General features: G+C 44.6%; 2 protein-coding genes across 2 annotated transcripts in view; one reads left to right on the top strand and one right to left on the bottom strand.

Annotated features, from left to right (window-relative positions):
- Positions 1-2302, bottom strand: part of LOC137214538 (polycystin-1-like protein 2) — an 85726-nt gene extending 83424 nt beyond the window's left edge. The window contains 2 exon segments of the mRNA XM_067718419.1: positions 2003-2059; positions 2062-2302. Coding sequence (XP_067574520.1) covers positions 2003-2059; positions 2062-2302 — 298 coding nt within the window.
- The window catches only part of BCO1 (beta-carotene oxygenase 1), a 157687-nt gene that overhangs the window by 102762 nt on the left and 31899 nt on the right, over positions 1-23026 (top strand). Inside the window, exons 23-25 of the mRNA XM_067719486.1 lie at positions 16877-16901; positions 18237-18534; positions 22221-22349. Of these exons, the coding sequence (XP_067575587.1) occupies positions 18471-18534; positions 22221-22349 (193 nt within the window). The 5' untranslated portion in view covers positions 16877-16901; positions 18237-18470. The remainder of the gene's footprint in view (positions 1-16876; positions 16902-18236; positions 18535-22220; positions 22350-23026) is intronic.

A 23026-nucleotide genomic window follows, 5' to 3' on the forward strand; every position in this document is an offset into this window, starting at 1 on the left:
AGCCCGCGAGCTCTAGGACCCACGTGCCTCAACTGCTGAGCCTGCATGCTGCAACTGAAGCCCGGGCGACTAGAGCCCGTGCGCCGCAACAAGAGAAGCAATAAGAAGGCGGCACACCGCAACAAAGAGTAGCCCCCGCTCACCGCAACTAGAGAAAGCCCATGTGCAGCAGCGAAGACCCAATGCAGCCAAAAAAATAATAATAAATTTTAAAAAAAAATTTAAGGTTTAAAAAAAATTTTTTTAATTTAAAAAATAAAATAAAAAAGAGCACAGAACTGTGCCTCGGGATGGCAAGACATACTCCAGAGAGTAGCAGGGGCCCTTGTCAAATATACTTGGGCAGCAGTGAATTAAAGTGGAAGCAATTTTCATGATTTTGGTACTCTTCAGAGCCTTGAATACACCAACATGATTGTTGAAGAAGTGTGTGTGTGTGTGTGTGTGTGTGTGTGTGTGTGTGTAATACAGAGGTACACCAGAGGTCTAGAAAACACTGGCTATAAACTATTTACTGTGAAGACTCAAAAATACATTTACCATTTTTTTAAGGAAAAGAAATCCATACATATGGTTAAAAAATTCAAAGAACACAAAAGGGTATAAAGTGAAAACATCTTCCCTCTTTCAACCTATGGACTACTCCCATTATTGTTATGTTTCTTGAAAATTGTTCCAGGATGAATTGTATCCATACATCAACATTTATGAATGCCTGAAATCTAGTTACATAAATGCCATCATATCACACACAGCCAGGACAGTCCCTTGCTTCTTAAATAACACTGAGCGATGGAGATTGGGACGTATCAGATCTACCCCATTTCCTGTAGCAGCCATGCAGTATCCCTTGGAGATTTTAAATAGACACGCTCCTTTAACTGCATGTGAATGTGTGTCTGATATACAGAAATCCACAATTTCTGCATCTACAAAGCAAGAAACCATTCAGTAGATGTTGCCTGAAGATGCATTTTAGAATTCAAATCTCTTGGCTGTGAGTTTCCTAAAATGAGCTTCTCCGGCTGCTCCTTTATTAAAGTATTTCCGTCCATGCTGGTACATTTCTACAGGTGTTCAGCCCAGACCAAGCTACTCATTTATAAAACCCAGCAGCTTCTACTGGGCAATGGGAGGTAGCAGGACGCTGTCATCTTGAACAAGTCATTTCATGCCTCTGGACTTATTTTCCTCATTCATAAAACAAGAGTAGCAGTGCTTGCCTCATGGGGCAGGGGTAAGGCTTAAATACGGACATCCATTTTTTGTTGTGTATGGACACTGGGAAAACAGAACCGGCCAGAATAATGGTTCCTCCCCTTGAAGAACTCATAGTCCGGGGGGAAGACACCTAAAAACTGAAGTCATGCCACAAGTGCTCTCCTAAATGTGTGGACAAGATCCTACAGGTGCAAAGAGGAGGACTCACCTGAACGTGCGGGGGTTGGAGGAAGGGGTCCTCGCCGAGCGAAGGATAAGGAAGGGTTTCCAGGACGACTGTTACCATGAGACTGTCTAATGTGAATTGAGCTGTGCTAAGCCCTTAACCCACTTCAGCCTCATAACAAGTGGGGGAAGGACATGTGGAAGTGCTTTGAAAATAGCTTAGTCATTATTTCCTGAGACTCTGTTTTCCCATCTGTAAAATAGGGACAACAATCATAACTGTCTCATCGGTTATGATAAGGATTCACTGTGAAAATGGATGTGAAGAACTCAGGACAGTGCCAGGCACTGTTCTAGCAAGAACTGAAGAAGCCATAGCTAGTCTTAGGCACAAGCAAAGAAAGGCACATTTCTAGCATGTCAGCTACAAGCTGGATTCTGTGCTAGGTACTGCACAAGAATTCTTTTATTTGATCCACAAAACAACCAAAAAGGAGGGTCTCCTTACCATGAGAATTGGGACATACTAATTTGTTCCATGGAGTTCTGGGTAAGAAACTATGGTGAGAATCACAGCCACGAGCTCCCCATAAAACAAAATTATCGTGGCACCTACCTTCTGTAGTATCATTCCAAGCCAAGTTCCATGTGAGTCCAATCCATCGTTCCCTTCCTGGGTGAGGTGCTTCTGCAGGAATAGCTGGGTGGCTTCACCGTGAATAAAAACCAAATGGCCTACTTGCTCCTCACACCAGCTCTGGGCACCATAGAAGGTGCGGCCGAGAGGCACAAATTCATAGCAAGCATCTCTGAAAGCCACTTGGCTCTTAGAGCAAAAGCTGCCATCCTCTGGCTTAGCCGTAATGGCCCTAAACCCCAGGGCAAGCCCCAAGAGTACCAAGGCCAAGGTGCTCATCCTTGAACCACGGCTGGAGCATCTGGATGGGCCTGGCTCTCAGGTCCTTCATATGCTCCTGCCTTCACAACTGGCTGCCGTCCATCTTTCCTTCTCTTGTTGTATCACATAATAGTGACTGACTTCTTGTTTAAGTGTCTGCATTTTTGTTAATGCACATCTTGTTAAGTGTCTGCATTTTTGTTAATGCACATCTTGTTAATGTGTCTGCATTTTTGCTTCCGCCATCTCTTTGTTCCATGCAGTTCCAAATCCAATTAATTTGCAAAAAGGTCTTGTAGAGAAAGATAAAGTTGCTGTATCACTTGTCTGCTTGTCATTGGGTGAACCATTAGCTTCTGATAAAAATTCCTTGTTATTGGTTTTTATGTCATTACCCTTCAGGGCTAAATGTTTCACGAGGAACCATCAGCTTGTGGGAAGTATGTGATAAAAGAAAACTGGCAGGAAAGCTAGAGTTATGGATAGTAAAGAAACCAAGTTGAGCTCATATCCAACCCCATTGTCTGTGGCCGCTGTGCCCAGATGATAATCACTTTCTCCCCAACATGGCTTCAATCCTAACGGAGATTTTTTTCTGCTCTCTGACTCATCACATTACCACTCATGCCTGTTTGAGAATAAAAATTTCCTACAATATTTATTTGATGTCATCATGAAAATAAGCTTTTAAAACTTCAAACTGCCCATCCTCACCTACTGCCTAAACCCTCCAACAGGTGTCCATGGTCAATGGATCAAGTTCAAACCTCCTGGCTTTGTATTCAAGGCCCTATATGAAATGATCTCTGATGATGTTTCCAAACACACCCCCAGAATGTGGGGAAACATGCTGTCTCACCAATTGCTGATGCAAGTATAAATTGGTACAACCTCTATTGTGGGTAGTGTGACAATACCTATCAAATATCTATCAAAATTTTAAAAAGTACAAGCTCTGTAATGGAGCAATTCCACTTCTAGAAACTTTACCTACAGATGAATTCATACATATGTGATATGTCATATATATATATATATATATGGTTATTTATTACAGAATTTTGTAAGAAGGAAAGATGGGAAACAACCTAAATGTCCATTTAAAGAAAACTGGTTAATAAAAGGTGGTACATCCTAAATAGCGACTAAAACATGAACATATTCTTTGTATACGAATTCGGGAGGATCTCTAAGATTTTGGCTAATATTAAAAGTGAAGTATGAGACATTGATGAGGTTCCAATCCCATTTACACGCAACCCATATGAATACTTCTTTGTATATGTGTGTAATATATCTCTTAAGGGACATACAAGAGACTAGCAACAGTGATTGCCCAGTGTGGGGAGCGGGGACTAGGTGAGTGGGAGACAGACACAGGAGCGAGATTTTTGTTTCATTGGCCGCCTTTTTGAGACTTTTCCATTTTGTACTATGTGAATGCATTACCTGTTCAAAAATTATAAATTCTCATGAGCCCATCATTCCCCCAGAAGCTCAAAGTCACAGCTCATCCTATCATAATTCATTGCTGGTGACCTTCCTTCATGTCTCTGTGCATTTGTCTGCGCTCTTCCTTTTGCAGGAACCCCTTTCTCCCTAGTCCATCTGCGATCACCCTCAAGCTGATCCCCGGTTAGCTCAAACAGCACTTCCTCAATGAACCTTGTAGAACTTGCCTCAAATAATATGCCTCTGTCCTCTGAATTTCTTTTTTTATAACAAAAGCTTTATTAAGATATAATTCACTTTCCATACAATTCATCCATTTAAAATATATATCAACAGTTTTTAGTATATACACAAGGTTATGCAACCATCAGCACAATCAATTTTAGAACATTTTCATCACTCGCGAAGAAACTATATTCTGATAGCATTCACACCCCGTTCCTCCCTCCCCCAGCTCTGACAGCCACTAATCTACTTTCTGTCTCTAGGGATTTGCTTATTCTGGAAATTTCATATAATCCTCTGTGGCCTTTTGTGACTGGCTTTTTTCACTTTAGCGTAGTGTCTTCAAAGTTCATCCATCTTGCAGCAGGTATTAATGCTTCATTCCTTTTTTTTTTGGCACTCCATAAAAGTTTATAGAATAAATGTTCAATGAAGGTTTTTTTTTTAACATCTTTATTGGAGTATAATTGCTTTACAATGGTGTGTTAGTTTCTGATTTATAACAAAGTGAATCAGTTATACATATACATATTTCCCCATATCTCCTCCCTCTTGCGTCTCCCTCCCACCCTCCCTATCCTACCCCTCTAGGTGGTCACAAAGCACCGAGCTGATCTCCCTGTGCTATGCCTCTGCTTCCCACTAGCTATCTATTTTATGTTTGGTAGTGTATATATGTCCATGCCACTCTCTCACTTTGTCACAGCTTACCCTTCCCCCTCCCCATATCCTCAAGTCCATTCTCTAGTAGGTTTGTGTCTTTATTCCCATCTTACCCCTAGGTTCTTCATGACATTTTTTTTCTTAGATTCCATATATATGTGTTAGTATACGGTATTTGTCTTTCTCTTTCTTTTTCTTTTTTTTTTTTTTTTTGCGGTATGCGGGCCTCTCACTGCTGTGGCCTCTCCCATTGCGGAGCACAGGCTCCGGAGGCGCAGGCTCAGCGGCCATGGCCCACGGGCCCAGCCGCTTCGCGGCATGTGGGATCTTCCCAGACCAGGGCACGAACCCGGGTTCCCTGCATCGGCAGGCGGACTCTCAACCACTGCGCCACCAGGGAAGCCCCTGTCTTTCTCTTTCTGACTTACTTCACTCTGTATGACAGACTCTAGGTCCATCCACCTCACTACAAATAACTCTATTTCATTTCTTTTTATGACTAATATTCCATTGTATATATGTGCCACATCTTCTTTATCCGTTCATCCGATGATGGACACTTAGGTTGCTTCCATCTCCTGGCTATTGTAAATAGAGCTGCAATGAACATTTTGGTACATGACTCTTTTTGAATTATGGTTTTCTCAGGGTATATGCCCAGTAGTAGGATTGCTGGGTCATATGGTAGTTCTATTTGTAGTTTTTTAAGGAACCTCCGTACTGTTCTCCATAGTGGCTGTACCAATTCAGGGTTTTTCAGAAGTAATATAGCCCCACCTTAGCTCTTTGTTTGCCTTCCTGAGTAATGTTTGTTGTTCATGATAACTTTCAAGATTAATTAAATTTGCCAAAATTACTATGATACTTTAGTGGTGGGAAAAATTGTTTTCACTACTAATGCCAGAGTTCCTCTTGGGAACTTTTTCTTTAGAAAAATACCTATTAGGCCATTTGGGTTGTGATAGGGATGACACCAAGGGCCTGGTTTGTACCATTATAACAAGAGATGGTCTTCCTAAGAAATCAATAATTTGAGATTGGAGAAGGGAGCCATGCAATGTGGTGGGACTGTGGAACATTCAAAAAACGTGTCAGATAAACCGTTTCTTGTGTCTGGGTGGCCAAAGGCTTTAGAGAACACAGCTGTCTAATGTCTGTTTTTAAGCTTTTAGCTTGCTCTGACCTGAGTTACCATTATTTTGTTTTTTGCTTCCACCCCTCTCTCCCCCAGCCCCTGGCAACTGCGACTTTCTATCACTATGGACTTAAATGTTCTGAACATTTCATACAAACGGAATCATGCAATATGTGTACCTTTGTGCCTAGCATATTTTTTCAGGTTTCATCCATATTGGAGCATGTATCCGTACTTCATTCCTTTTATTGAGGAATAATATCCCATTGTACAGATAGACCACATTTTGCTTATTCTTTTTTCTGTTGATGGACATCTGGATTATTTTATTCTGTGAATTTCTTGGGGGGAAGGAATAATGTCTCTTAACCTCTGTCTATCCCTTGGCTGGCACACAGTAGGACTCAATGAGCATTTGCCAGCCTGGCCCCATTTCTCAGGTCCCTGGGGCTGACACTTGACGCCCCCTCCCTTTCCCAGAAGCCCTTCCAAGAACCCTGGAGTAGCCTTTCCAGGCAGAGCCCTGGGTAGAATTTGATGTCATCGCTGACTCACAGGCTAGAACACAGGCTGGGCAGAACTGGTCTCTTATCTCCAGGGGCCAAGCATCTAATGACTTTCATTAGAAAACTATGTGGAAGGCCACACGCAGAGATAATGTGTCTCCTGGATAAAGGCTTAATTTATGTCCCTCGTGGAACATGCTTGGAGACATTCGATAAGGAACGCAAATGTGCAGGCTGAATTCCATTTCCACATTCTTTATATTCTGATAAATTGCAGACTCCTGGGCACAGAATTCATCTTGGTGATGTCAGCTCCCAATGTGCCTTAACCTCTGTGTATGTGAAGAAAGGAAGCAGGACATGGCTGGACCCATGTGAGCCTGATTCCAAGGATCTGATCCAGCTGCCTGAGCCTCCAAATCCTGCCTTGCAGGATCAGCCAAAGAAAGCAGAAAGAGAGCAAGTTTGGTTTAAATAGGGCACTGAGTTCATAAAAAGAACCATAAAGCTATTCACGCCCTGTGGCCCAGACATCCCAGTCCTGGGAATAGACCCATTTTAGTTTCGGTCCCCTCAGAAGCCTAGACAAGAATTTAAGTGCAAGCAGCTTATTTGGGAGGGGGTGCAATTCTATATGAACTGGTGTTTTCGTTAGTCATATTGAAATTTGCCTTCCATTCAATCAAAAAGACAATATGACAAAAGAATTTGCGTGGTCCCATCACCCTAATACACTCTCGTTTCTTTGTGGTTTCTTCAAATGCTTCTTCTCTTGAAGACAGATGTTTACCCAGGCACAATCGTAGTGTACGTATAACTAGCTCATATTACATCCTGCATTTCCCACTTAGCATTAGATAGTAAGCCTTTTCCATGTTGCTAAAGGGCGTTGAAATCCGCATGGTGGTGGCTGGGTCTCCTTTCAATGAATGGACATTGATTACACCACTCCCATTTTGCTAGATGTTCTATGTGGTTTTCGTCACCTGTCTGTGATCTGTTCACTTTTGCTATCCTAGTCAACACTTCCATGAACATCTTCTTGCACTTACCCTTTAGGCTGGGCTGAGTTATCTCTTGAGGGTTATAGCAGACTCTGTCAATGCCCCGCCTTACCCTACACTTACCATGTAAGTCTTCTAAATGCACCCATGGCTCTTTGCCTCCCTCTGCACACAAGGAACAGAATGGAAATGCCTGGAAGTTTGAGCCTCTCGGAAGAAACTCTCACCCTATTGACCAAAGTTGCTGGGTCAGTCAATCCCCCAGCTCTCTAAAGATTACTCTAAGGCATGTTCACACCATCTGCAGAGTCTCCCACCAGACTGAGCCTCAGTTTCCTGAGATGGTAATGACCTTGATAATGTACTGTTAATGTCTACCCTCCCTGTTTCACTGCTCCACTCCTGGGTTCACCACCCAAATAAACCATTTGCACTGGAATGCTTGTCTTTGGGTCTGCTTCTGGGAGAGCCAAGCTCAGACAAGTCTATCCTTGGGACTGGGATGCCTGCCCACAGGGCATGAACATCTTTGTGATTCTTGCTATGGACTCAACGCTGTTTAAACCAAATTAACAATCTCTCTGTTGTTCATTTTGCTGATCCCACTTGAAGGCTCAGGCTGCCAGATCAAATTCTGGGAAACACGCTCACACAGCTGAGTCGTGCCCTGCACACTCTTCTCGTGGTTTCAGTTCTATACTTGGGGACCAGCTCTGAGCAACTGATAAGGACCTGAGTCATTGGAATGGTGGGTTGTGTTCTCTTGGTTTTTTAAACATGTATGTAGGTGAGGCTTCCAAGTTTGCTCATGTATGCCTTGTTGTTTGCTTCTGTAGGGTGCCTGGTAACCTGGATCTTAAAGGACTAGTCAGGAAGAGAGGGGTGAGGTGGAGGTAGGGGTGGGGAAGAGCTGGTAGAAAGGGGTTCTCAGGGAGAGGCCCCAGAATGTTAAGTCCCTATTGCGTGTCAGTACCCCAGGACCAACATAAACCACAAAACCCTACATTATCCCCCCTGGGTGGTCTGCCACGGCAGGCCACACCTCCACACGTTTGCACATGCTGTTTCTCCACTGAGAATGTCTTCTCTCATACGCTTGCACACTTACACCCTTTTTCAAGAATAACTCAACTATAAACCATTTCTCTGAAGCCTTCTCAGCCTCTGCACGAGTTAATTGCCGCTTAATCCATGCCCTTGTAACAGTTTAATCTACTTCCATTTTAGCATTGCTTAAGTTTTCAGCCTTGAAAAACAGAAGAAGAAGAAAAATATATATATATATGTATATATAAAAGAGAACAAGAGAGAAACTACAAGAACTTAGATGTAAAAATAAATCCACTTACAGCCTTTGTAGTTTCCACTTTTGAGTTGTTTTGCTTAATGACTATTGTGGGTTCAGTTGTAACTTCCAAAAGGATTGAAATTGAAATTCTAACCCTTGGTACCTGTGAATGTGACCTTATTTGGAAACAAGGCCTTTGAAGATGTGGTCAAGTTAAGAAGAGGTCATGCTGGCTAAGGGGAGCCCTCAGGCAATGACTGGTGTCCTTATAAGAAGAGGGAGATCTGAACAGAGAGACACACAGAAACAGAGGCAAGAAGGCCATATGACAACCAAGGCAGAGGTTGAAGTGATGTAGCTGCAAGTTAAGGGACATCACAGATTGTTAGCAGTACTGGAAGCTGGAGGAGTCTGCCCTCAAGACTTCAGAAGGATCATGGCTCTACTGTCACCTTGGCTTCAGACGCCTGGCCTCTAAAACCATGAGAGAATAAATTTCTGTCGTTTAAGCCACCAAGTTTGTGGCACTTCGTCATGGCAGCCCTAGCAAACTAATACAATGACGATGTAGCCCAATGAGGCCATGTGCCATTCATTCATTCAGTATCTCTTGAGACCTACTATGTGCCGGGCACTGTGCTAATCTCCGGATTTTAAATAGGAGAATGGTGTGGTCAGCTTTGAATTTCAGCCAGGTCACCTGGTGGCAGCAGGGAAGGTAGATTGGAAGGGGTGGGACTGGGGCCCATGAGGAGGCTGCTCCTAAGAGGTCAAAAATAGTGAGGATAGCAGCTGGGGGCCTGGAGGTGAGAGGTGCAGTGTGAAAGATTATTTAGGAGGTAGAAATGTCAGGACATCGTCCAGACTATAACTCAGTGGTTATTATTTAAATTGAATTTTTGTACAGCTTCACTGACTGGGCCCTGAAGTACATGGTGGCAAATTGAACGCTTCCAGCTCAGGCGTTAGAAGGCGCTTCTTTTCCTACCAGTGGCGTCCGCTGTATTTCAGTCCTGTCAGTTCTCCCAAGTGTGGCAAATTCGTATTAGATAAATGATAATACACAGCACCTCTGCATGATGATTATTATTATTTGCATTCCTTTCTCCCTTGTTAGACTCTGAGCTCATTGAGGTCAGGAGCTATGATTTCCCATTTTTCTGTCTGAAATACCCTATACGACACCAGTCTCTGCTGTTTAGTAGAACTTGGAGGAAATTACGAATCCTCTTAAATGTTAATGGCATAATTTATGGTCTTTGTTTAGTGGTGAAGTGTTCACTCCGGGAGTCTTGGGGAGGCTCTCCCACCACTCCCTACATCCTGTGTTCTGGAGCTCACCACCAACACTTGTCCCTCGGGGAGGCAGCTGCCACCTTTGCTGGCACTATTCCCATTACCTTGAACGCTGCTATCCGAGGTTTCCACCTTATCCTGCTCAGCTTATCACACCGGCTGATTAGATACACCATTTAAAAGCTAACTTAATGGGAAAACCGCAAAGTAATTTAGATATGATAACATTATCTCCAAAAGGGAAATATTAACTCACTTTAGGTTACAACTTTGTTAGTAGAAGATACAGAATTGCAAAATAAGGCTGTTGTTTTTATAGCACACAAAAAACTTTTCCTTTTGAATTCAGCTTTACATCTTCATCTCGAGGCTGCTTTATGGACGCAGCACATTCCATGGAAAAAGTGGCCTTGGGGAAGGTAGCCTCCTCTTCCTGCATCCTTCCCCAAATTACAAGGTAAGAGGATTCCACGTTCAATCTCCCACCCCTGCCACGTGTTGTGTGATTTCTGGTCCGGGGTACCACCTCCAAAGCTTCAGTTGCTTCCTCCATAAAAAGGGGATAGTAATAGTGTCTGCTGGGTCTGTGTCACGATAAGAAGATACACAAACTATAGAGCAGGGGCACACATCTGGGAACCCCCATCCTTCTCCCTCCCCAAGGGAGGAGGCCAAACTTTCCTGCTCACGCTGAGAGCGTCTCATCCTCCAGAGGGCAGACTGTGTGTGGTTCTGTACCATGCCTTCCACCCTCTGGAAGGGAGTCCTCTTCCACAGTCTCTGGATCACTGCTGGAAGCAACATAGCCAACTTGTGCAAACGTGTGTGACTTGGGAGGAAGCCCAGGGGTTACTCAACCCAACTCAGAGAAGGCCCCTGCCAGTTAACGCCTCCTCGAACCCCAGCCTTCTTCCTGCTTCCCTCTCAGCAACCCAGCCTCCAGTGCCTCAAGTCTGAACGGTTTTCCTCTTCCCCCACCCCTCTCTCTCCTGCCTGCCATTTCCACTGGCCCCTGCTCCCCTCTCCTGCACACCCACCCCTTCAAAAATCTGGAATGAGGTGGTGTGGCCACGCTGTGGGATGCCTCTGAGTCTTCGCACAAGCTGTGGCCCTTTCGGATCGCTCCTCCCAGCTTCTCCTCGTGGCCAACTCCCAGCCATCCTTCAGCTCTTGCCTTGGCATTGCCCCTTTCAGGAAGCCTTCTGGAAAACCCCTCTCCCTACCCTGGAGGATTTCTCACTCATGCCTCTTTGTCACCTCTTCTGTGCCACTGCAACCCCACCCCAGACGGGTGGCCCTCCGTATTTGTGGAACAGCTGAATGAATGAATGAATGTGTGGGCTATTCACATTTTTACCATTGACAACCATGGGCTTCTCTGACAATTGTACTCTCTAAACTGGCTTGTTGTGCAGTCATAACTACTTCTGTCCACCTGAGTCACATACAAATGCCATCTTGGCAGCTCTCCTGCTAACTCAGCACTGTCAATAGAACTTTGCACAATGATTTGCACTGGCCAAGATGGCAGCCACCAGCCACATGTGTCTACAGAGCCCCTGAAATGTGGCTAGTGTGAATAAGGAATTTAATTTCATTGCAATTAATTTATATTTAAGTTTAAATAGCCACATGCTACTAGCAGCTACTGTGTTGGACAGCACAGCAAAATTCCCGCAGAAATGCCTTCCTGGACCTGGCCTCTTGACTTAGGACACCATTGCCTACAGCGTACAGCCCAAATTCTTACAATCTGGCACAATCCAATCCCTAAACGGGGATCGGACTGTGCACTGTTCACTTCCACTACCTCCATCCCGGAGGTAGTGGAAATGAACAGTGGTTGCAAGTACAGCTCTGGAGCTAGGCTGCCTGGGCTCGAAGCCTAGCTCTGTGGTGTTGGGCAAGTTACTTAGCTCCTCTGTGCCTCACTCTCCTTGTCTGTAAAATGGGGCTAAACACCTATACTTAGGGTGATTGTGAGGAGTACATGATCATGTGTACAAAAGGCTTAGAAGGAAAGCCCAGCACCTAGGAAGCTCTCAATAAATGGTACCTATAATTGTCATCATCTCTCACTAAGTCCCTGGCAGCGCCGGCTCTGCTTCCTCCCTGTCCGCCTGCTAGAATTGTCCAGCTCCACGCCATTGCCCACTCTGGCCCTCCCACCTGCCTCCTCTTTGCCCATCCAACTGCTTCCCACCCTCAAGGTCTCGGCTGTGCACCTCGTCCTCCAGGAAGCCTTCTTTCTTAACCCTCCCCAGCCTGAGCAAGATTTCCCTCCTCAGAAGTCCCACGATACTTATCTGTGCCTCTTCTAGAGCAGGTATAATAGGGAACTAGCTGTTACTTACTGTGTACGTGTCTTCACAGCCAAACTAGAAGAAACTTAAAATCCTGTACTGGGTCGTGAGGGTCTACTTTCCTTCCAGGGACAGACCAGAGTTGTATACATTGTAGCTGCTCCAAAAAATTAATGTTTCTGCTTATCATACTGGCTGACCTTTCCAAGTTTTCTCTCTTTTCCAAGAAACGATAGGAAAGGAGCACGCTATGAGCTCCTACTATATTCTAAGCACCATGACATACACGATTAGAGCTTACAATGTTTAATTTAAACTTTGCAGCCACCTGTGAGGCAGATATTATAATTCCTATTTTAGAGATCAGGAGACTGAGGTTCTGAGATTTAAGCCAATAGCTCAGCACTCAGCTTAGCAGGTGGAAGAGCTGAGGCTCTAATGGAAACGGGTCTGTTGAGGTTGCGAGTCTCCAGAGGTGGCCCCAAGGGACCACGCAGCCCAGGCCCATATTCACACCCTGGTGTGGCCCCTCCTTGCCCCGTGATTCATGCTAACCAGTCCGGGGAAATGAAACTATGCCAGTCCTAGGTTCAGCCTTAAAGGAGACTGGCAGCTTCTGCTTCCTCTCTCTTGAAATATTCACTTTTGGGGGCTTTTGCTGCCATGGAAGAAGTCTGGCTATCCTGTTAGAGAGATCTCAGGGACAGGGTCAAGGAAGGCCCTGAAACCACATGGGGAGGGAGAGAGGCCCAAGCCCAGCCCTCCTAGTGTCCCGGTCAACTGCCAGCTGACTCACAGCCACACCAGGAAGCCACACTGCGAAAGCAGAAGAACTGGCCCACAGAACACTGTCAACCCACAGAGCAGAGCCCACAGATGTGATCAAATGCTTGTTGTTTGAAGCCACTAAGTCTTTTTTTTTTCGTTTAATAGTGTTTTTTTAATTTAATTTTTATTTTATATTGGGGTATAGTTGTTTCACAATGTTGTGCTAGCTACAGGCATACAGCAAACTGGTTCAATTACACATATACATATATCCATTCTTTTTCAGATTCTTTTCCCATATAGGTTGTTACAGAATATTGAATAGAGTTTCCTGTGCTATACAGTAGGTCCTTGTTGATTATTTTTTTATATATAGTAGTGTATATATGTTAATCCCAAATCCCTAATTTATCCCTCCCTCCCATCTTTCCCCTTTGGTAACCATAACTTTGTTTCTAAGTCTGTGAGTCTATTTCTGTTCTGTAAATAAGTTCATTTGTATCATTTTTTTAGATTCCACATATAAGTGATATCGTATGATATTTGTCTTCTCTGACTTACTTCACTTAGTGTGATAATCTCTGGGTCCATCCATGTTGCTGCAAATGGCATTATTTCATTCTTTTTTCTGGCTGAGTAATATTCCATTGTATATATGCACCACATCTTCTTTATCCACTCCCCTGTTGATGGATATTTAGGTTGCTTCCATGTCTTGGCTATGTGAACAGTGCTGCAATGAACATTGGGGTGCATGCATCTTTTTGAATGATGGTTTCCTCCAGATATATGCCCAGGAGTGGGATTGCTGGATCATATGGTAGCTCTATTTTTAGTTAAGGAACCTCCATACTGTTCTCCAGAGTGGCTGCACCAATTTACATTCCCACCAGCAGTGTAGGAGGGTTCCTCTTTCTCCACACCCCCTCCAGCATTTATTGTTTGTAGACTTTTCGATTATGGCCATTCCGACTGGTGTGAGGTGATACCTCATTGTAGTTTTGATTTGCATTTCTCTAATAATTAGTGATGTTAAGCATCTTTTCATGTGCTTTTTGGCCATCTGTATGTTGAAGACACTAAGTCCTAGAGTGGTGTGTTACACAGCAAAAAATGACCCAAACTCTTGTGTATGAAGAGCTACTTCCCTTCACACTACCATTGCTCTGTTTTCTTATGCACTGGCCAGTTCTTGTCCCATTTTAAGGCAGCACATGCATTTTAGAAATTGTGGAACACCTACTTTTGCTCCCATATCTCCTCTGTTCTCAACTATCAGCTTCAAAATGTGGGCAGCATTACTGGCTAGTGGGGGAGAGCATGCGCTGACTAGCTATTGACTTTGATCAAATTCCTCCACGTCTCTGAGGCTGTAAAAATAAGATTGCTAATGACTCCCTCACAGAGATGAACTAAAAGACAGCTAATAAGACACTTAGCATGCTACTTGGCATGTGTCAAGCATCCAGTGAATGGTGTTTATCAGAGGGCGGAGGACAGGCCAGGAGACAGCTCCTACTGGTGACAAGTCCCTTGTCCCACTCTTCCCATATTAGCAAAGACATGGAAAGCAGGGGTCAGGCTTTCATGGTTCCAGAGCGATGCCAGAGCTTCCTGGGAAAGAACAGCTGCTGATTGTTATTTTTGTTTATAAAGAGGGAGGATGGAGGTTTGACATGAAGGCAGTCCTGTGAACCCCTGCACTGCCTCTAACTGCCTTGGGAAATGCATATTTTGGGGGATATGCAGACTTACCCCCCAAACAGAAAGAACATCATGAGAGCCCGAGAAGGCAGAGACTGACTCTCATTAATCACTACCATATCCTCAGAATTTGGCATGTAGTTGGTATAATTTCTGAGAAGGCACAGGATTGTTTTCCTGTTTTGCTCACAGCTGTATTTCCAGCACATAGTAGGTGCTGAGGAAATATATGTTGCGTGAATGAATGTGAGGATGCATGAACGTTGTACTGCCTGCAGACGACACTGTAAGTTGCCTATCCCCAGCCATTCTCTCGTTTTTCCTTGCTAATGATATCTTGACATGACTCAGGTAGCAACGTGTTCCCTAGGGTTGACTCATGACAGGTTTAAGGAAATCAGGGCACTCCTGTTCCTCCTTGCCAGGGATTGGCCTGGGGGTGGGGTCACATGACACAGTTCAGCCAATGAGACTAAGAGAAAAATCTGCTCAGGGGATCATGAGAAAGAGTTGTCTCTAGCACAAAAAGAGAGAAAGCTGGAAAAAGAAAATGCCTGCTTCTTCCCCATCTTATCTCTTTACTTTTGTAGTTATTGTGCAAGGACATGATTCCTGGAGGGAAGGCAATCATTCATAAGCAAAAGTGAACAAGCCCAAGAATGAGAAACCAACCCTCTGAGGATGACAGTGTGGGAGGTGGGAGCCTCGTGAGATGACCCAAATGAGCTTCTGAGCCCGCCAGGAGCCCTAAGTGACTTGATGTCTGAGATAAATGCACATCTTTGGTGTGTCGGCAGATATTCTGTTACTTTCAGCCAAAGTATCTTGCATTAACTCATCGTGCTGTCATGATATTGTTATGGGCTGAACTGTGTTCACCCCCAAATTCATATGTTGAAGTCCTAACTGCCGTACCTGAGAATGTGACAGCATTGGAGGTGGAGCCTTTAAAGAGGTGATTAAGTTAAAATGAGGCCATTAGGGTGGGCCCTCATCCAAACTGACTGGTATCCTTATAAGAGGAAAAGTGGACACACAGAGACATCAGGGATGTACATATCCAGAGGGAGGACCATGTAAGGACACAGTGAGGAGACCGTCTACAAGTTAAGGAGACGTCTCAGAAGAAACCAACCCTGCCGACACCTGTATTATGGACTTCCCAGCCTCTGGAACTGGGAAGATGACTTTCTGTGCCACTTTGTTATGGCAGCCCTAGAAAATATATAGATTTCTATTGTTATGATCAAGTTATTATCACCATCGTGAAAAAGTCCTTTGTTTCACCATAGCATTGTCCCTGAGGAGCAGCTGGGACCTGAATGAAGGGAGCTTGCTCAATATTCCATAACAAGGCAATCATATCAACCCAAGACTGGCCTTCTTCGTCCTCCACCCTTCACTTCACTCGGTAGAAACCTAGCAAACATCCCTCATGCTCTGGAGCTGTGTGGAATTGTCAGAGTATATATTTCGAAGTCAGACTTCCTGGCTTTGCTTCCTAATTCGATCTCTTAGCAGCTGTGTGATCTAAGGCAACCTGGTTGTCGTCCCTGAGTTTTCTCATCCCCAAAACACTGCTAAGAACACGCATCTCATAGAATTATATAAGGCCAGAGCAAGCCAGTACATGCAGAGGGCTTCACCAAGTACTTGACTCAGAGAATATTCTTGATGGATGGGGACCATTTCTCTTCTGAATACACAAAATGGACAAGAAAGGAGAATACGGTCATGTTTTCACTTATACAACTTCAATCTAATCCTCTCAACAAACCCTGTGACAGGGCATCGCCAACCTGTTTTGCAGAATAAGGTGAGGTTCAGAGGAGTCATGTGACAAATCACAGTTTTAGATCCTAGGGCCTGAGATTCCAGCCCAGGCCTTTTGATGCCCATAAGCCCTGAGCTTTTTTCTTCTGCACCAGAGATGCCGCCCTTGGTAGAGTAATTTTTTCCCAAGCACTCAAGGTATGCCAGACATTCTCCTTTAATCCTCACAAGGACTCAGCGTTCACAACCTAGGAATAAATAACCCTGACATGGTTACACGTGTTTACACCAGACAGCAGAATAAACTGGCAAAGCTATTGTGGGACTGAATGGAAAATGTGGATCACAGGGAAGTGCCTTCAGAGATAGCAGGGAAGAAAGGCCGACACTAACTGTGCGGGGACGAGGGCTTTTGCTAGACCCTTGACTTTGAATAACCTTGAGATTTTAATATTGTTATACCTCTGTTTTACAGATAAGGAAATGGAGGCTCAAAGAGGGTAAGTAACATACCCCAGACACAGAAAAGGGAGGAACGTGAATCTGGTATTAACGCAAACACGTAGCATCTTCCCCTGGACCAGGGCTTCTTAACCAGGGCCTGCTGTGTAAAGCAGAATACTCTGGAGAAGTTTTAAGACTACTGAGGGCTGGGCTGCACCTTCAGAGACTCTGAATGGGTGGGTCTGGAGTGGGGCCCGGCACGGGCATTGCTAAAGCTCCCGCCAGGTGATTGGAATGTGCAGCCAGGGTGGAGCAAAGCCAGGCCATGCTGCTCTCAGGACTGAGCTCTGGGATCCTGGAACAGTCTGGGCCCAGCCCTGATACTACTAGACCCAGCTGGCTGCATAAAGGCCAGCTTTTCTCACTCCACCCAGAGAGGGAACAGCTGGTTCTTTCTTAAAGCAGCATGAGCGAAGGTGAGGCCAGTAACTCATCACCCAACATTCATAGCAAGTTGAATATGGATTTTAGGCAATGGCATCACCTCGAGATTCATGAATGTAGGGGAACCTTAAAATCAAATACAGGCATACTACCTCCCTCTTGATGGGCCAGAAAGTTGGAGCTGAAGTTTGTTTTTTACTATTCCTTGTAGTTCCTGAGTAGAGTTTTTGGTTCCCTGAATTTATTGTTTAAATGGATACATGAAACATTTTATGTTTACTTCTCCAAAAAATGAAGTATAATTAAGTTGCTCTTTACATATGATTTTTTTCTTTCTGAGTGCTGGGGAGCGTGGTGAGGAAGCTCAGGGACCTTTATTCACAACAAAACAAAACAAAACAATACTTTCCCTCTCTGGCAAACTGAGTTCCCATGCTGCGCAGTAGGGATTCACGTGACTGATGCACTCTGGGCTGCCCTAATCCAGGTGTCCTAAGCAGAACGCACTGCTAAATGATCCCACCTGCTGTTTTTTTTTAATTTTTATTGGAGCAGAGTTGATTTACCATGTTGTGTTAGTTTCAGGTGTACAGCAAAGTGAATCGGTTACACATATACTTATATCCACTCTTTTTTAGATTCTTTTCCCATATAGGCCATTACAGAGTACTGAGTAGAGTTCCATGTGCTATACAGCAGGTCCTTATTAGTTATCTATTTTATATATAGTAGTGTGTATGCGTCAATCCCAATCTTCCAATTTATCCCTCCCCCGCCACCCCAACCCCCGGATCCTGTCAGCTTAAACACAGCAAGAAACTCGCTTTTCTTGATTCAACCAAAAGTGGAAGTGGAAAGGGAGAGTTGAGGACACAATCAGAGAATTAAAGATTAACTGGGACACATGGCTGGGGAATTGACCGTTGACCAAACATAAATAACGCCAGTGCAGCTTCCCACCACCATGTGCACGAAGAGATCCCAGGCCCTTGGAGAGCGGAGAGCGGAGAGTGGAGAGTGGAAAGCAAAGGGAGAAACGAGTGGCATCAGAAGGGAAGGAGATGTAAAGGAAGCTGCAGGAGAGCAGGACGGGAAGGCAAGGAGGGGCCAGGAGCAGTCGCCTTGAACACAGAGGAGCGTCTGTTCACTGTTAATACCACTGTTGCTCATCGCCCTGCACGATGGATATAATATTTGGCAGAAATAAGAAGGAACAACTGGAGCCTCTGAGGGCCAGAGTGACAGGTGAGCGTTTTCTATAAGCGATGGGTACTTATATGTTTAGATGTACACTTTTTTTCTGCTTATAAAAGTAATGTTTATTATAAATTATTTTTGAAAAATCTGAAAAGCGGTATATAGAGAGAAGATGATCCATAATCTAGATATATTCTCTGTGAAGAACTAGTTGTGCTTTTATGCATTATAACAGTTTTCAAGGAGAGAGAGTCGTTCTCACTATTTCCAGGAGAAAAGTCCCGGGACTGCTGCAATTGGCATACAGACAATGGGATTCTTTTGCAAATCGTGCTCCATCCCCAGTGCGTGATATATTTGTAAAAATGTGCGCGTCCTAAGTTAATTTCAAAGTAATAAGAGAATCGCGTGGGAGCGCCCACTGCTGCACATGCGCGCTGGGGGGCATCGCGGAGCCCGATGTGATTTCCTAGAAGGTGCGATTTCAGGATGCGAGTACCTGCAGAGGCCAGGGTGGGAGCCTCCTCAGGAATCTACGTTTCATGGGTTTTCTCCACCTCTTCTTAGTGGCCACTTTCGTGGGACCATTTTGTTTAGACTCTGCAGGGCAGTAAGTGGATCTGAACTCTCCCGTCCCAGGAGTGGTGCTGAAACAGAGAGGGAGTTGGCTCAGCCACACCACCGTTTTGGATAGATGCACAGTTTTCACAAGGACAGGACAACAGTGCCCTTTGTGAGGCAAGTCAGATTGGAGCTTCTCAGCTGAGGAATTGCCTTGGGTGGCTTTTGAAAGAAAAAAAAAGGTTGTATGTATATTTTTTCTGATTACAGAGGTAATGTGAAATCTATATGCGTGTCTATATTACGCATAAAACTTGGAAGTGCAAATGAGAACACAGAGGGAAATAAAACTCAGCTGTATTTCCATCTCTTAGGCACTATTAATATCTGAGCCTATTTAAGTTTTTAAAAGATACATAAATATAGAGAGTACAAAGATCTATTAATAGATTTTACATATAAATACTTTTTCAAAAAACAAATATACACTTACTGTTAACTTTCTATTTTTAAAAAAGGGATCCTTGATGCCTATCCTTTTATTCTCTGGGGTACCACGGACATTTTGCCATTATACCCCTTTACAGCTCATGTTTAGTGACTGCGTGGAAATGCTTGGGAATTTTAGAAAACAAGAATCCTAGGACCTGAGAAGCTGAATGAACCTCTAGATCTAGATCAGCTGTTCTCAGAGGATGGACCCCAGACCTGCAGCATCAGCATCCCCTGGGCTCTTGTTAGAATCACAGATTCCTGGCCTCACTTCAGACCCTCTGAATCAGATACTCCGGGGGTGGCGCCCAGAAACCTGTGTTTTTACAGCCCTCTGGGTGATTCCAAGTGGGGGACCACTGCTGTAAATCAGGCCTCCCTACTGCGCAGGTGTGAAGCCGAGGGCCAGGGAGAAGCAGCAACTTGTCTGAGTCCCGGCGGCCAGCAGAGGATAGGCTCCAGCTTAGGGCAGGCCTCCAGCCCTGGGTCACGTCTAATCAGCTGGTCAGCGTCCGCTGGCAGACAGCTCACTAAACACTGTGCCTGTGTGGACACGTCTGCCCCGGGGGGCCAGGCCAAGGCTCTGGCTTCACGTCCAGCTGCGCATTCTTGGCTCTGAGGCTTCTTTGGCGAGTTACTTAAGCATTTTCTGACTCAGTTTCCTCTCACGTCTAATAAAGTCAACATGTACCTACCACATGAGATTGCCGCAATGACTAAATGATTTAATCTATTAAAACACATAGTGCTCAATAAATGGTCTTCTTATTATGTCTAGGGCTTTAATATATGCTGATTCATCTCTCCCTGCTCTGCCTCAACCTGCTCCTTCTGTGTCCTGAGTCTCTGTGAATAATCCCACCCAAGGCAAGAGACTTGGCTGCATTTTTTGAGTGTTCCCCTCCCCTTCCCCATACATTTAGTCAAACTCTAAGTCCCTTTGTTCCATTGGTTTCTCTCCATCCCCACTGCTGCTACCCTGTTCCTCTCTCTGGCCTTCCCACCTCCCTCTGGCTCCTCCCGTCCACACTCCACACCATAGCCAGAAATAACTTTTGAAACCCCCAAATCTGATCACATGAGAAGAAGCAGATCCTTAGAGACAGACCGTGGATTAGTGGTTGCTAGGGGCTGAGCGGGGGATGAGGATTGACTGCTAATGGGAACAGGGCTTCTTTTCGGGGTGATGGAAATGTTCTGGAGTTAGTGGTGATAGTTGCACAACATTGTAAATGTTCATAAAAGAATAATAATCCTGAACTGTACACTTTGAAATGGTGGATTGTATGTTATGTGAATTTTATCTCAATTTTTAAAATCGCAAAAAAAATCTGATCCTATTTTCCCTGTTATAACCATCAAAGGTGTCCCATTCTTCTGAGCACCAAATCAAAGCTTGGTGTGGTCTTGTTGACCTTGGTCGCTTGGCCCTACTTAACTCTCCAGCCGCAATATTTATGATGTCCTCACTTGAAAGTTACAGGCCAGCTCTTACTAAGCAACTTGCACATCTCCTGATCTTTGAATTGGTCTTTGATCTCTGAGTTCGGGTTTCTCCAGAGATAAGAATTCAGGTGTAAGTCGTTTATTTGGGATGTGCTTCCTAAGGAACACTGGGAGGGAAGCCAATGAAGAAGACATTGTCAAGCCATTGACCACCAGGAATCATTGGAGCCGAATCCTCTGGACAAAGCATAAAGTATGCCTTGCATTGTGTCAGCCGAGGGCAAGGAAGTGGTGGCCTTTGACCCATAGCATCCCATCCATCTTTGGGTGAGAGCAGCTTTCATGGGCATTAACTCTCCAGTGAGCTTCCAGCTCATCCACGTGTGGGCAGAGCTGCTCCACAGTGAGAACAAAGCCCTCAGGTGGAGAGCTGTAGGTATTTGCAGAAAGCAGCCTTCAGGGAGAGGTGAATGCCAAGGGGACAGGGGCGGGACCCCAACAGCACCTGCAATGCTGTCCAATGGCAATATAACGCCTGCTCATGTGTAATTTAAAATTTTCTAATAGCCACATTCAAAGAAATACAAAGAAACAGATGAAATTAATTTTAATAGTATATTTTATTTAATACCACATATCCAGAATGTTATCAGACCAACATGTAATTAATATTTTTAAACTGCTAATGAGATGTTTTACATTTCTTTTTCATACTAAGTCTTTGCAATGTGGTGTGCGTTTCACATTTACTGCATATCTCAGTTGGGACTAGCCACATTTCCAGTGCCCAGTTGCCACTCGGGGATGGTGGCTACCACATTGGACAGCACAGCTCTAGAATGTTCTCTCCTCAGGCCTTTGCAAGGCAAACACCTACTCCCCTCAAAACTCAACCAGGTCGCCTCCTCAGGAAACATTCCTCACCCTCCTGCTATCACCCAATTTCAGGGTGGAGTTCTGTTCCACGCAGCACCCTTGCTGAGTCTGTTGCCTTGCCTTTAGCACAGTGTATTTTGAGTGTTTTCCTTTGTTTTTGTCTTTTAATGAATGGGGAGCAACTTGGAGACAGGGATGATGCCTGTTCATCTTGGTATCCTCAGCGCTAGCACAATGCCAGACATATTCTTTCTGGAAATGAACAGATGCAGCAAGTGGTACAGGGGCTGTATGGCCACTTCTTTTAGCTTTTTGGTTTAGGTGCAGAACTGGAAACTAAATGTTCTTTCTCTCACCAGGCAGGATTCCAGCATGGCTGCAGGGGACCCTGCTCCGCAATGGGCCTGGGATGCACACAGTGGGCGAGACCAGATACAACCACTGGTTCGATGGCCTGGCCTTGCTCCACAGCTTCACAATCAGAGACGGTAAGAGCACCGTGTGATTTGCCATAGCTGCCATAACAAATGACCACCAATGGAGTAGCTTAAAGCAACACACATTTAATTCTCTTACAGTTCTGGAAGTCGGATGTCTAAAATGTATTTCCCTGGGCTAAAATCAGGGTGTCGGCAGGGGTGTATTCCTTCTGGAGGCTCCAGGGAGAGAATCCATTTCCTTGCTTTTCCTAGCTTCTAGAAGTCACTTGCATCCCTTGGCTTGTGGCCCCATCTTCATCTTCTAAGCCAGCAGCATAGCATCTTGTGGTCTCTCTCTTTCTCTCTCTGTCTCTCTGCTTCTATCATTACATCCCTTTCTCTGAGTCTGACTCTCCTGTCTCTCTCTCTCTCTCTCTTTTTTTTGAAAATATTTATTTATTTAGGCTGCTCAGGGTCTTAGTTGTGGCACACAGGATCTTCGTTGCAGCATGCAGACTTCTTAGTTGCGGCATGTGGACTCTTAGTTGCGGCATGCAAACTCTTAGTTGTGGCACGCATACGTGGAGTCTTACCCACTGGACCACCAGGGAAGTCCCCTGTCTCCCTCTTATAAAAGTTTTTGTAATTACTCTAGGCTCACTCAGATAATCCAGGATAATCACCCACTTCAAGATCCTTAACCCAATCACGTCTATAAAGTCTCTACTGCCCTGTAAAGTATTCAG

This window comes from Pseudorca crassidens, chromosome 20 (assembly GCF_039906515.1).
Source record: "Pseudorca crassidens isolate mPseCra1 chromosome 20, mPseCra1.hap1, whole genome shotgun sequence".
Lineage (NCBI taxonomy): Eukaryota > Metazoa > Chordata > Mammalia > Artiodactyla > Delphinidae > Pseudorca > Pseudorca crassidens.